Source organism: Hemitrygon akajei, chromosome 2 (assembly GCF_048418815.1).
Source record: "Hemitrygon akajei chromosome 2, sHemAka1.3, whole genome shotgun sequence".
Lineage (NCBI taxonomy): Eukaryota > Metazoa > Chordata > Chondrichthyes > Myliobatiformes > Dasyatidae > Hemitrygon > Hemitrygon akajei.
This window is the reverse complement of record NC_133125.1, coordinates 195,653,533-195,669,311: the sequence shown is the minus strand read 5'-3', so window position 1 is coordinate 195,669,311 and position 15,779 is coordinate 195,653,533. Positions and strand designations below refer to the sequence as shown.

Sequence of the window (15,779 nt, the reverse complement as noted above, 5' to 3'; positions counted from 1 at the left end):
AAAGCTCACAGTGTGACGGCAGGACCGGTGGGGACTTGTGTGTGTGTCCACTCATGCCAGAGTGACGAGTCCACCACAGAAGAACGGTCTAGCTGAATGACAGAGGGGTCATAACTGAATGGCCAGAACGATACGACGGATTAAGAAAGCCACAAAAAGGCTTGCCTGCTGCAACAGTTGCTGTTACATCTCGCTCGCTCTGTCTCTCTCTCTCTCCCTCCAACGATTACAACACAACAACCATTACTACCTCAGCACGCATGAACTGAACTGAACTCTATACTCCTCCATGACAAGTCCTTTACCCCTAGACATTGATAGAGCTTGTTTATTATTGCTTATTGTTATTCCTGCACTTTTGGGTTTAGTATTGCTAACCTGTTTTATATGTATATTTGTATTATTGGTATTGTTTTGCTTATCTTACTAATAAACACCTTTGGTTATAATACCACCAGACTCCAACGGATTCTTCTATTTCTGCTGGTCTGACCCCCAGTTACGGGGTACATAACAAACTAGGGCTTCATCTTCAGGATTTGATTACAAAATTGGGGGGGGGGGGGCCGGTAAATCGGGATAGAAGTCCCTTATCTGATCTGGTTGTGTGGATAACCAGACGGGAAACCAGCAGAGATGGAGATTGACAAATTTTTAAAAGACCCGACTTTGGGGGCATTGGAGGATGCCAGGAAGGCGGAATTGGTGAGCGTTGCGAAACGACTGAATCTCTCGGCGGTGAAACCGGCGATGAGAAAGTTGGAAATACAGAGGGCAATAGCTGTGCATTATGTATCTAAAGGTGTGTTCCCGTCGGACGTATTGGAACTGTTCCCTGAGAGGAAACAAACGAAGAGTGAGCTTCAGTTACAGATGGAAAAATTAAGGTTGGCTGAGGAGAAAGAAAGTGGGGGGTGGGGGGAGAGGGAGAGGGAGAGAGAATGAGCTTCGAGTAAGGGAGCTGGAGGCTGAGAAGGAACAGAAAGAGAGGCAGTTTGAGCTGGAAAAGGAAAGGTTAAAAGCAAGGCAGGGAAGGGAGCAGGTACCAGACCAAAATACAGGGTTCAAGATTGGTCAGGAGATTCAGTTGGTACCCCCATTCGAGGAGATGGATGTCGATAGGTTCTTCCTCCATTTCGAGAAAGTGGCTGTGAATCAGAACTGGCCTAAGGGGAAATGGGCTGTTCTGTTACAGAGTGTACTTAGGGGGAAGGCTCAGCAAGCATATTCGGCATTGGATATGGATGAGTCTAAAGATTATGATGAGGTAAAAAGGGCTATACTAAGGAGTTACGAGTTGGTGCCAGAGGCATACCGGCAGAAGTTCCGGAACTTGAGAAAGCCGTGGAACTGCACGTATTTAGAGTTCGCCCGTGAGATGCAAATATATTGTGAGCGCTGGTGCGCCTCAAAAGGGGTCATTGGAGAGTAGGACAAACTGCTGCAGTTAATGCTGATTGAGCAGTTCAAAGGTTGTATCCCTGAAGGTATGAAGATGTACTTGGACGAGCAGGAGTCAGAGACTCTGTCTGCGACTGCCAAGTTGGCAGACGAGTATGCCTTAACCCACAAGATAATATTTCCCCCAAGTAAGAGCTACCACAGGAATAGTAGGGACGGTAGAGAAAGCCCACTGGCTGAATCTGAGAATAAGCAGGGGACTGCAGGAAAAGGCAAGGAGGAGGAAAAACAGGCTGGCAGGAATTTTCCCAGCTTTACGTGTTATAATTCTAGAAAAGCTGATCATATCGCATCTAAGTGCATGGGTCCAAAGAAGGAGACAGGGAAAGGGAAAACAGCAATCCCGACTGGTTGCATTGAGCCGGTCGGCAGGTCGGTGAGGGAGGCGAAGCTAGATAGAGCCCGAGAGAGGCATGAGAAGTTTATCTCGGAAGGGACTGTGTCTGTGAAGGAAGGAGAAACCCCAGTTCCAGTGCGGATCTGGAGAGATACTGGGGCTGGTCAGCCATTGATTCTAAGGAAGGTGTTAGATTTTGGTCCTGAGATTGAAACTGGAGAGGTTGTTCACTCACCTTCCTGTGGGTGCACAACACTCTTTCAGTGTCCACTGGTGTGTCTGAGGGTGTCTCCCCAGACCCGTCTTTTATCCCCCACTGACGGGGTATCAGCCATCCATCAACTCAATATGTCCATGTCCATCAAACTAGGCCACTCCTGCTGTCTCCTCAGGAATGTTAACGAGCAAAGAAACGTCCTTGTAGTGAAAGGTAAATAATCAGTGAAGAGCCATGATACATAAATCAACTGTCTCTCCCTCACTCTCTTATCAGTAGCAGATGTCTCTCGCTCTGTTCTTCATCCCTCTCTCATTAGCAGCATAGTTCCCAAAAGGGGGGGAGGGGTTAACTCTGGACCCCATTTCGATCAGGTCTGTTCAGTACTCATTACAGAAGCAAAAACATAAATTGAGACCGTGGGTGGCGTTCTATGTTGATAACCGAAAACAACCTAGTCATCAGGTGTTCAATCCTTTTGGCCTCATCGCAGGCCTCACCAATAGGCCTCATCGCAGGCCTCACCAATAGGCCTCATCGCAGGCCTCACCAATAGGACTAACCAACAAGCACCAAGAGGCTGAGAGGGTCCGCCCAGAACATTATCATCAAAACCCGCTGCCCACGGGATGGCTGTAGTGGGGACGAGACGGTTACCCATCTCTTTGTGGACTGTGGGTTTGCAAAAAAGGTCTGGCAGAATATGAAATGGCCTGTGTCGCCGGGTGACTAAGAACTCTCTGATCTGTGGCTGGGGACGCACACGGAGATAAACATCAAGTGTTGCTGACAGATCATCAACTCGGAAAAAGATGCTCTTTGGTCATCCCGAAACTTGTTGGTTTCCCAGAATATTGAGATTTCCGTGGAAGAAATCCGACAACTTGCACATTCCAGACCACAGGAGTACGTGCTGAGGGTCGCAGTGAAGCTCGGTGCCGCCATCGCGAGGGCTCGGTGGGGGAGGACCACGTTGTAGGGTTCTTCTCCGACTGGAGATGGAGGGGTCTGGTAGGGTCTGGAAGTCCCTGAATGATCGTAGTATTTAATATAAAAACGCAAAGTGTCACATGAATGGCAACAGTTCCAGAACAGTCTGGGAAACATTGACCATGTCTGTACGGAATGAAAAGGCATGGAGTGGTTTGTCCTTGTAAATTATATTATTACGAATAGATTATCGTCTGTTAATGATGAAAAATAAGCGGGAGTCTGCGCCCCACACCACTCAGCCTCGACCCGTCGTGGAAGCATCCGCTGTTGTGGAACCCCCCTGATGATCAGCTGGGCGGCAATTGGGGAAGCCTGTTCTCTGGAGATGAAGAGGTTCAAAGAACAGGCCGAGGGAAACGATGTCCATGTGTGGGCACAGTCTCGAACAAGACCGGACCTTTAATTGGGGCCGGGCCGGGCATGGGTGAAGTCAGGAAACTGCTTCATATGATGGGCCGTAGAAATCAGGACTTCACCGCAACACCGAATGTTTTCCGCCCTGTGATGTATAATGTCCAGTCCTGTGCTTTCTCCTGCAGCCACAACTCGGTCATTGCCCCCGGCATCTGTCTCCTCACAACACAATATTCTCTCAACACCCCCAGTTTCATGGCATTAACTTATTTAATAGTTACTGTAAGTTTACACTTAACCACTGTTTAACACACTGAGTCTGAGGCTACATCCACACTACACCGGATAAATCCGTAACTGAAGCTTTTTCTCTTCGTTTTTACCCTTCGTCCACACTAAAATGGCATTTTTGTCCAACGAAACCGGTGTTTTTCAGAAACACTTTCCAGGGTGGGTATTTTTGAAAATGCTGCTCGGGCAGATCAGTGTGGATGGGGTAACCGGAGACTTCTGAAAATGCTATCAGACGGCAGCACGCTATTTCATTGTTTTCTTGAACGCAACCTAACAATTTCAGAACAGACGGCAACGAGTCTGAAGCCAGAAGAGTTAGAAATGTACTCACCAAATACTTTGACCCATAACTTACTGAATAAATAAGTATACTGTACTCACTTTGCCATTTTCTGTTCTTGCTCGTATGAAGGTGGTTTACCTATTTATGCAAGTACTTCTCTGACAATAGATGTGTAACAGCCTAATGTAACATTGTATGGAAATACAAGATAACACTGATGCAGACATTAAAGCATTTATACATTTAACAAGGTTCTTGATTAATGCAACAGAGTTAGTCAGTTTTTCAATGTTCGTCGTCAGCCGGGTCAACCTGTCCGTAAACTCCCTGTTGATTACTGCCATACGCTCTAGTATTTGTTATTTTTACTTATAAGTTCTCCTGCGCGAGAGGCAACAGCTGTCTGTCGTTTTAAATTTTTATCGTCTCTAACTACACAAACACGCACTTTCACAGTGAGATTCCACGCCAAACATGTCGCTTGTTTTCAGTAGATGTCTCCTGCACATGCCCAGTAGGAGGAGATTCGCCAAAGTCTCCGTTTCAATGTGGATAGAGATATTTTTAGAAATGCATAGTGTGGACGCCTAACGTTTTTACGCAAAACCGGCATTTTCAAAATTATCCGGTCTAGTCTGGATGTAGCCTGACTCTCCTTGGTCCTGTTAAAAATTAACAGAAGGCAATCAGCGGGTCAGGCAGGACCTTCGGAGGGAAATCGACAGCCAACAATTCTGGTCGAGATCCTTCATCTGAAAACTGTCTCGCTTTTCAGGAATTGTCCCTTTCAGACCTGTCTTACAATGAGCCAGCCTCTTCTCTGTTTCTTTTACATTCTGACTTGTTCGCTGTGTTTCTGATCCCACCCGGATGTAGAAATGGCTCCGATTCCTTCACCTTGAACACTTGCACCAACATGATGTTTGTTCAAAATAGAACCATAATAGAACTGAAATAGAACACACAAAATAGAACCATAGAACTCCACGGCACAGTACAGGCCCTTCAGCCCTCCATATTGTGCTGACCCATATAATCCTTTAAAAGAAAATACTAAACCCACACTACCCCATAACTCTCCATTTTTACTTTTTTTAGTTATTATTATTAAATTATTTCTGTTTTTATAATATTGCAATATTTCTACACTATTCTTGCTTGGTGTGACTGTAACGAAACCTAATTTCCCTCAGGATCAATAAAGTATGTCTGTCTATCTGTCTGTTTTCTTTCATCCATGTGCTTGTCCAAGAGGCTCTTAAATACCCCTAATGTTTTAGCCTCCACCACCATCCCTGGCAAGTCATTCCAGGCACTCACAACCCTCTGTGTAAAAAACTTACCCCTGTTGTCTCCCCTAAACTTCCCTCCCTTAATTTTGTACATATGCATTCTGGTGTTTGCTATTGGTGCCGTGTGAAATAGGTACTGACTATTCACCCTATCTATGCCTCTCATAATCTTGTAGACCTCTATCAAGTCCCCTCTCATTCTTCTACGCTTCAAAGAGAAAAGCCCCAGCTCTGGTAACCTTGCTTCATGGTGATGGAGGTCTGAGCCCGGCCGCTCAGTCTCCAGAATGTCACTCACTGCTTGTTCCTCCTTCCAGTCAATAAAAGCCGATACCTCGCTTTTACGTCTCAGAGTGAGTTATTGATGGTGCATCACTGCTAACCTCGCTTCATGTGATGGAGGAACTCAGCGGGCCAGGGAGCATCTATGGAGAAGAGTACAGTGGGCATTTCGGGCCGAGCTGCTCCAGCGGGACCGTTCATCACTGAAACTCGGCGCCTCTAGTGGACAGTGTCGGAACTGCAGGGATTCAGCAGCTCCCCGAAAGTGAATGGACCCTGAACCAGGAAGTACTGGGAGTTAACATGGCTTCGAAAGAACAGGCCGAGAGTTTAACCGAGGAGGTAATTTGTCCCATCTGCCTGGATTTCTTCACTGAACCTGTCACCCTGGATTGTGGACACAACTACTGCCGCTCCTGTATCACACGGTGTTGGGAAAGGGAGGAGAGAAACTCCTGCCCGGAATGTAGAGAGGAGATTGCGGACCGCACCCTCAGGGTCAATCGGGCCTTAGCAAATCTGTCTGAGAAAACTCGAAAACTAAACCTGAATCCGAAAGAGAAGGGAAATAAACGTTACTGCGAGGAACATGAGGAAGAACTGAAGCTGTTTTGTGAGACGGACAAGACGCTGATCTGCCTGATCTGTGCGACTGCGCGGGAACACAAGTCTCACAACTTCATGCCGGTTAAGGAAGCCGTTCAAGTCTACAAGGTAAAAACAAACCACTTTCGCTCGTCTGTTTCTGTTGTGCCATGTATTGTGTCTAATACATTCAGTCTAATTCCCAGGATCGGGTTAAATCTTCCTTCGACTCTCTCACAAAAAGCAAAGCAGACTTTGAGGAAATGGAGCAGCAACAGAATGAGAAGATTTCCGGAGTTCGGGTAAGCCTTCCTGAGCTGAATTTACAATCCTGTTGTGTAGGTTTGTTCCCTTTAGTGTAGAGTAGCTAAATATCGCCGCTCCAATGACCTGGGTTCAATCTGACATCTGGTGCTGTCTGTGTGCAGTTTGCATGTTCTCCCTGTGACCACATAGTTTCAGTCACGTCCCAGGGACAAGTTGTTTGAATGGTTAATTGTTTCCTGTAATTAACCGTGTTGACTTCTTCAAAGATGGTACCAGTGAACCTCAGCAAAGTTCTGCGGGCTGCTGACAAAACTTCTAAATGTACTTCTTCTAAATGTACTCTCACAGCAAACTGTAGTCTGTAATTTCCTTTTAAACATCGCACTTTTCAAACGTTTTAATTAATTTGCAATTTTTTAATCTTCTGAAGCACTCTGCAGATAAAGCTGTCAAACATGTAATTATGGAACGTTTAATTGGACGAAGGTTCAATTTCTCACTTTTCACCCAGAAGCCATGACTTCTAGTTGTATTCCGACCCAACCTCAGTGGCAAGAGCCTCCTTGTACTTACTCTACCTATACCTCTCATAATTTAATTATGAGACATTTAATCTTTCCTGTAGATAGGTGACTAAAATTGCACACAGTACTCCAAATTATGCCGCAAAAAATGTCTTCTAATCTTCAGCATAACATCCCATCTCATCTACTCAGATCATTAATTTATGAAGGTGAATGTGCCAGAAGCTTCCATTGGACCTTATCTACCTGGGACACTACTTTCAACGAATTATGGGGTTGTATTCCCAGATCCCTTTGTTCTACCAGACCCCTCAGTGTCCTACATTCACCATGTAGGACCATTGCTGGTTGGTCCTACTGAAGTGTAAAACCTTGCACTTTAGATTTCATCTAATTTACATTAGATTTCATCTGCCATTTTTCAGCCTATTTCCCAGCTGATGCAGGTCCCTCTACAAGTCATGATAGCTGTCCTCACTGTCCACTACACTCCCAATCGTGGGGTCATCTGCACATTTGCTCATCCAGTTAACCACATTATCATCCAGATCATTGAAATAGAAGACAAACAACCATAAGACCCAGCACCAATCCCTGCGGCACACCACTCATCACAGTCCTCCAGTCAGAAAGGCAACACTCTACTACCACGCTCTGGCTTCTCTCACAAAGCCAGTGTTTAACCCAATGTATTACTCATCATGAATGCTGAGTGACTGAACCTTCTTGATCAACCTCCCATGCATGACCTTGTCAAATGCCTGACTAAAATCCATGTCAACAATTTACACTGCCCACCTTCCTGGTTAGTTCCCAGAAAAAGTTTGGTTAGCCATGACCTACCACACAAGAAGGCATGTCAATCCAAATACCTATATCAGGTTCATTAGAAAACATTCCAAGGGCTTTTCCACAACTGATGTCAGACTCACCGGCCTATCATTTCCTGGTTTCTGTTCAGAGCCGTTTATAAATAGTGGGACAACATTGGATATTCTCTAAACTTCTGGTACCTCTTCTGACACTAATGCTGTTCTAATAACCCCTCTGCTGGGATCCTGGCAATTTCGGCACTAGTTTCCTGTCGGGTCCAGGGCAATCCTTTTGCTCTCAACAAACCTGTAGATTCCCTTGGGTTCGCCTTCACCTTGCCTGCTAGAGCAATTTCATCCCTGCTTTTTGCCTTCCTGATTTTTTTTTAAATGTTCTCTTGCATTTCTTGCACTCCATCAGCACTTCAGTTGTTCCTGTTTGCTTATAGCTGCTATGCACCTCCTATTTTCTCTTAACCAAGGCCTCAATATCCCTCAAAAACCAAGGTTCCCTGCACTTGTTATCTTTGAATTTTATTCTGACAGGTGCATACAAGTTTTGTACTCTCAAAATGTTCCTTTTGAAAACCTCCCACTTTCTAAGTACAGCTTTGCTGGAAAACAGGGTGTCCGTATCCACATTTGTTGATCATTCTGATACCATCAAAACTGGCCTTTTTCCAATTTTGAATCTGATCCTGTGGACCAGACATATCTCCTTGCATTTTTACTTTGAAACTAATGGATTTGTGGTCAAAGAGTTCCCCATGTCTGTGACATGCGGCCGCACGCTGATCGATGGAGCAATACCTTATCTCCCGCCTTGGTAGCCTCCTACCTGCCGGCATGAACATCCATCTCACAGACCTCCGTTGATACCCCTGCCCCCCCCTTACCCCCATCCCTATCTATTATTTTAGTCTGGTTCTCTTTCTCTTTTTTCCCAATTTCATCAATATCAAAATTGATGAAATAAGTTGGTCAAGACTATGCCTTAACAGTATGACAAATACAATAAATGTCCGACTTAGATTAGTACAAATTTTTACATCAGTTATATATTACACCAAACAAAAAATAAATAGATTGAACCCAAATTTATCTGATCAATGTTTTCGATGTAATCAAGAAATTGGTACTTTTTTACATTCTACTTGGTCACGTTTTTAAATTCAACCTTTTTGGATAAATTTAAGAGTTTTCTTGGAACAAATCATTGGAATACAACGTCCACATAACCCAATATTATTTTTACTAGGTGATACTGAAGGGATAAAACCGAAACTTAAATTGAACAAATGTCAGAAATTTTTTTTATAAAAATTGCATTGGCAGTAGCCAAAAAGGCTATTGCAGTTACTTGGAAATCAGATTCATACTTAACTATGGACCATTGGAATAGTGAAATTTTTAGCTGCATTCCACTTGGAAAAATTACTTATAATTTAAGAAATGAATATGATATATTTCTGAAATTTTGGCATCCTTATTTACAAAAGATAGGATTAAATATATAGGCCCTTTGAAGATGAAGTTATTAGCCCTTTGGGGAAATAAATAAATAAATATATATATTAAAGTTATTTTCAACTCCATGGAGCATGTGGCAGTCTTTCGTTCGTTCGTTCTGTCTTCTTTCTTTTTCTTTTTTTTTTCAGATGGGGATGTTAAGGGGGGAAGGGTTAAGGGGAGGGGGGAGAGCTGCTATTATACTCTGTTATTCTAATGTACTATTCATTCTATGTAATTATCTTAAAAATTGGATTAAAAAAATATATTTAAAAAACCACGGAGTCAACCTGCACAGCAGCTTTGAGTGTCTTATGAACTTGGACCCCAAGATCCCTCTGATCTTCCACACTGCCAAGAGTCTTACCATTAATACCATATTCTGTCATCATATCTAACCTACCAAAATGAACCACCTTACACTTATCTGGATTGAACTCCATTTGCCCCTTCTCAGCCCAGTTTTGCATCCTATCAGTGTCCCATTGTAACCTGTGACAGCCCTCCACACTATCCACAACACCACCAACTTTGTGTCATCAGCAAAGTTTCTAATCCTTCCACTTCCTCATCCAGGTCATTTATAAAAATCACATAAAGAGTAAGGTCTCAGAACAGATCCCCAAGGCACACCACTGGTCACAAGGCCTCCATGCAGCATATGACCCATCAACAACCACTCTTTGTCATAAGGTGGGCATTCAGAGCAGACCCAAATGCAAGACACCGACACTGAAGTACTAGGGACAGGACTAGGTGTGTCAAGCAAGCAAGGGAAGTGGGAAAGAAATGACACTGGACAAGACACAGGCACTGGACGGGACTAGGTTACAGGGCCTGGGCTAGGAATAAACTAGGAAAGCGGGACCTGGATGAGGAACTAGGAACTTGGAACCTGGACAAGGACTCCGAGCCAGAGACTGGACAGGGACCTGGAACCTGGGTCCTGACACGGGCTCGGACTCCAGATCTAGGTGAGGACAAGACGTGGCAAGGCAACAGGGCTGGACATGGGGGCAGGACGTGGGACTCCTGGGCTGGATGAGGACATGAAGCTCAGACTCAGACTTGGGAGACTGGAACACACAACCTTGGTCTTGGGAGACAGGAATGCGGAACTCAGAGCCTTGGTCTTGGGAGACAGGAATGCAGAACATAGATCCTTGGTCTTGGGAGACAGGCACGCGGAACTCAGAGCCTTGGTCTTGGGAGACAGGAATGCGGAACACAGAGCCTTGGTCTTGGGAGACAGGAATGCGGAACTCGGAGCCTTGGTCTTAGGAGACAGGCACGCGGAACTCAGAGCCTTGGTCTTGGGAGACAGGAATGCGGAACACAGAGCCTTGGTCTTGGGAGACAGGAATGCGGAACTCAGAGCCTTGGTCTTGGGAGACAGGCACGCGGAACACAGAGCCTTGGTCTTGGGAGACAGGAATGCAGTACGTAGAGCCTTGGTCTTGGGAGAAAGGCACGCGGAACTCAGAGCCTTGGTCTTGGGAGACAGGAATGCGGAACTCAGAGCCTTGGTCTTAGGAGACAGGCACGCGGAACTCAGAGCCTTGGTCTTGGGAGACAGGCACGCGGAACACAGAGCCTTGGTCTTGGGAGACAGGAATGCAGAACTCAGAGCCTTGGTCTTGGGAGACAGGAATGCGGAACTCAGAGCCTTGGTCTTGGGAGACAGGAATGCGGAACTCAGAGCCTTGGTCTTGGGAGACAGGAACGCGGAACTCAGAGCCTTGGTCTTGGGAGACAGGAACGCGGAACACAGAGCCTTGGTCTTGGGAGACAGGAATGCAGAACACAGAGCCTTGGTCTTGGGAGACAGGAATGCGGAACTCAGAGCCTTGGTCTTGGGAGACAGGAATGCGGAACTCAGAGCCTTGGTCTTGGGAGACGGGCACGCGGAACTCAGAGCCTTGGTCTTGGGAGACGGGAACGCGGAACTCAGAGCCTTGGTCTTGGGAGACGGGAACGTGGAACTCAGAGCCTTGGTCTTGGGAGACGGGAACGTGGAACACAGAGCCTTGGTCTTGGGAGACGGGAACGTGGAACACAGAGCCTTGGTCTTGGGAGACGGGAACGTGGAACACAGAGCCTTGGTCTTGGGAGACGGGAACGCGGAACTCAGAGCCTTGGTCTTGGGAGACAGGCACGCGGAACACAGAGCCTTGGTCTTGGGAGACAGGAATGCGGAACTCAGAGCCTTGGTCTTGGAAGACAGGAACGCAGAACATAGAGCCTTGGTCTTGGGAGACAGGAATGCGGAACTCAGAGCCTTGGTCTTGGGAGACAGGCACGCGGAACTCAGAGCCTTGGTCTTGGGAGACAGGCACGCGGAACTCAGAGCCTTGGTCTTGGGAGACAGGCACGCGGAACTCAGAGCCTTGGTCTTGGGAGACAGGAATGCGGAACTCGGAGCCTTGGTCTTGGGAGACAGGCACGCGGAACACAGAGCCTTGGTCTTGGGAGACAGGCACGCGGAACTCAGAGCCTTGGTCTTGGGAGACAGGCACGCGGAACTCAGAGCCTTGGTCTTGGGAGACAGGCACGCGGAACTCAGAGCCTTGGTCTTGGGAGACAGGAATGCAGAACTCAAAGCCTTGGTCTTGGGAGACGGGAACGTGGAACACAGAGCCTTGGTCTTGGGAGACAGGAATGCAGAACTCAAAGCCTTGGTCTTGGGAGACGGGAACGTGGAACACAGAGCCTTGGTCTTGGGAGACGGGAACGTGGAACACAGAGCCTTGGTCTTGGGAGACGGGAACGCGGAACTCAGAGCCTTGGTCTTGGGAGACGGGAACGCGGAACTCAGAGCCTTGGTCTTGGGAGACAGGCACGCGGAACACAGAGCCTTGGTCTTGGGAGACAGGAATGCGGAACTCAGAGCCTTGGTCTTAGGAGACAGGAATGCGGAACTCAGAGCCTTGATCTTAGGAGACAGGAATGCGGAACTCAGAGCCTTGGTCTTGGGAGACAGGCACGCGGATCTCAGAGCCTTGGTCTTAGGAGACAGGCACGCGGAACACAGAGCCTTGGTCTTGGGAGACAGGCACGCGGAACACAGAGCCTTGGTCTTGGGAGACAGGAATGCGGAACTCAGAGCCTTGGTCTTGTGAGACAGGAATGCGGAACTCGGAGCCTTGGTCTTGGGAGACAGGAATGCGGAACTCAGAGCCTTGGTCTTGGGAGACAGGAATGCGGAACTCAGAGCCTTGGTCTTGTGAGACAGGAATGCGGAACTCGGAGCCTTGGTCTTGGGAGACAGGAATGCGGAACTCAGAGCCTTGGTCTTGGGAGACAGGCACGCGGAACTCAGAGCCTTGGTCTTGGGAGACAGGAATGCGGAACTCAGAGCCTTGGTCTTGGGAGACGGGAACGCGGAACACAGAGCCTTGGTCTTGGGAGACAGGAATGCAGAACATAGATCCTTGGTCTTGGGAGACAGGCACGCGGAACACAGAGCCTTGGTCTTGGGAGACAGGAATGCAGAACATAGATCCTTGGTCTTGGGAGACAGGAATGCGGAACTCAGAGCCTTGGTCTTGGGAGACAGGCACGCGGAACACAGAGCCTTGGTCTTGGGAGACAGGAATGCAGAACATAGATCCTTGGTCTTGGGAGACAGGAGTGCGGAACTCAGAGCCTTGGTCTTGGGAGACAGGCACGCGGAACTCAGAGCCTTGGTCTTGGGAGACTGGAATGCGGAACTCAGAGCCTTGGTCTTGGGAGACAGGCACGCGGAACACAGAGCCTTGGTCTTGGGAGACAGGAATGCAGAACATAGATCCTTGGTCTTGGGAGACAGGCACGCGGAACACAGAGCCTTGGTCTGAGGAGACAGGAATGCGGAACTCAGAGCCTTGGTCTTGGGAGACAGGAATGCAGAACTCAGAGCCTTGGTCTTGGGAGACAGGAATGCAGAACTCAGAGCCTTGGTCTTGGGAGACAGGCACGCGGAACTCAGAGCCTTGGTCTTGGGAGACAGGCACGCGGAACTCAGAGCCTTGGTCTTGGGAGACAGGAATGCGGAACTCAGAGCCTTGGTCTTGGGAGACAGGAATGCAGAACTCAGAGCCTTGGTCTTGGGAGACAGGAATGCGGAACACAGAGCCTTGGTCTTGGGAGACAGGCACGTGGAACTCAGAGCCTTGGTCTTGGGAGACAGGAACGCGGAACACAGAGCCTTGGTCTTGGGAGACAGGCACGCGGAACTCAGAGCCTTGGTCTTGGGAGACAGGAATGCGGAACTCAGAGCCTTGGTCTTGGGAGACAGGAATGCGGAACACAGAGCCTTGGTCTTGGGAGACAGGAATGCAGAACACAGAGCCTTGGTCTTGGGAGACAGGCACGCGGAACTCAGAGCCTTGGTCTTGGGAGACAGGAATGCGGAACTCAGAGCCTTGGTCTTGGGAGACAGGAATGCGGAACATAGAGCCTTGGTCTTGGGAGCCGGGACCCCTCCTTGGGAATAGGACGTAGGGCCGGGTCTCATACACAGAAATCTGAACACGACAAGACTGTTCCCAACACAAGGTAGCAGCAAATGGCCAGACCTACCTAGCGAAGGCAAGGACACAAAGAGACAGTTCCAAACAACGAAAGATGGTTCCTTATCTAGACACAGCAAGGCTCCGGTCCTGCTCTAGTAGTAGAACTTGACTGTGAGGACACAGGTGAGGCTCCAGGTGAAAGGTAGCAGGCGAGGCTCCAGGTGAAAGGTAGCAGGCAATGCTCCACGTGAAAGGTAGCAGGCAAGGCTCCAGCCAAGGGCTACAAAAAGAAGGGGAAGGGAGGGTAACAGTCCAGCCTCAGGGTAACGGCAAAGACCGCCTGGTTTACCCAACAGAGGCAAGGACAGGATACTGACAAGACAGACCAGCACCTACACTGGAACCCAGGGCCACTTAATCCCAGCCCCAAGATGAGCATCTGGTGCTATGATTAAGCCCAAATGAAACAAGAGACAGCCGGAAGACCTGGAGTCCGGCATCCACGGACCGGACCCTGAACCGGAACGCGGACTTCACGGACCAGTCCATGATACTCTTTGCCTTCTGTGGGCAAGCCAGTTCTGGATCCACAAAGCAATATCCCCTTGGTTCCCATGCCTCCTTACTTTCTCAATAAGCCTTGCATGGGGTACTTTATCAAATGCCTTGCTGAAATCCCTAGACACTACATCTATGGCTTTACCTTCATCAAAGTGCTTAGTCACATCCTCAAAAAATTCAATCAGGTTCGTAAGGCATGACCTGCCCTTCACAAAGCCATGCTGACTATTCCTAATCATATTATGCCTCTCCAAATATGCATAAATCCTGCCTCTCAGGATCTTCTCCATCAACTTACCAACCACTGAAGTAAGACTCACTGGCCTATAATTTCCTGGGCTATCCCTGCTCCCTTTCTTGAATAAGGGAACAACATCCAACAGCCTCCAATGTTCCAGAACCTCTCATTGATTATGCACAGAGGCTCAGCAATCTCCTCCCTTGCTTCCCACATTAGCCTGGGGTACATCCCATCTGGTCCCGTTGACTTATCCAACTTGATGGTTTCCAAAAGCTCCAGCACAGTCTCTTTCTTAATATCTACATTCTCTAGCTTTTCAGTTCACTGCAAGTCATCCCTACAATCGCCAAGATCCTTTTCCGTAGTGAATACTGACGTGTTCCATTAAGTACCTCCTCTGGTTCCATACACACTTTTCCACTGTCACACTTGATTGGTCCTAATCTCTCACATCTTATCCTCTTGCTCTTCACATACTTGTAGAATGCCTTGGGGTTTTCCTTAACCCTGTCCACCAAGGCCTTCTCATGGCAACCTTCTGGCTCTCCTAATTTCATTCTTAAGTTCCTTCCTGCTAGCTTTATAATGTTCTAGATTCATATTATTACCTAGTTTTTTGAACCTTTTGTAAGCGTTACTTCTTGATTAAATATACAACAGCCTTTGTGCACCAAGGATCTTGTACCCTACCATCCTTTACATGTCTCACTGGAACATACCTACTCAGAACCCCACGCAAATATCCCCTGAACATTTGCCACATTTCTTCAGTACCTTTCCATGAGAACATCTGTTTTTAAGTTATGCTTCCAAGCTCCTGCCTGATAGCCTCATATTTCCCTTTACTCCAATTAAACATTGCCCTAACTTGTCTCTTCCTATCCCTCTCCAATGCTACGGTAAAGGAGATAGAATTGTGATCACTATCTCCAGAACGCTCTCCCACTGAGAGACTTTACACCTGACCAGGTTCAGTTCCCAATACCAAATCAAGTACAGCCTCTCCCCTTGTAGGCTTATCTACATATTGTGTCAAGAAACCTTCCTGAACACACCTAACTAACTCCACGCCATCTAAACACCTCACACCATAGAGATGCCAGTCAACATTTGGGAAATTAAAATCTCCCACCACAACAACCCTGTAATTATGAATCCTTCCCAGAATCTATCTCCCTCTCTGCTCTTGGGTCCCTGTTACTATTGGGTGGTCTATAAAAAACACCCAGTCGATTTATCAACCTCTGCCTGTTCCTAACTTCCACCCACAGGCT

At 47.4% G+C, this 15,779-nt stretch overlaps 1 protein-coding gene across 1 annotated transcript in view; it reads left to right on the top strand.

Annotated features, from left to right (window-relative positions):
• Positions 1-5,780: 5,780 nt before the first annotated feature.
• The window catches only part of LOC140721888 (uncharacterized), a 60,000-nt gene continuing 50,001 nt past the window's right edge, over positions 5,781-15,779 (top strand). The window contains exons 1-2 of the mRNA XM_073036720.1: positions 5,781-6,227; positions 6,305-6,400. Coding sequence (XP_072892821.1) covers positions 5,817-6,227; positions 6,305-6,400 — 507 coding nt within the window. The 5' untranslated portion in view covers positions 5,781-5,816. The remainder of the gene's footprint in view (positions 6,228-6,304; positions 6,401-15,779) is intronic.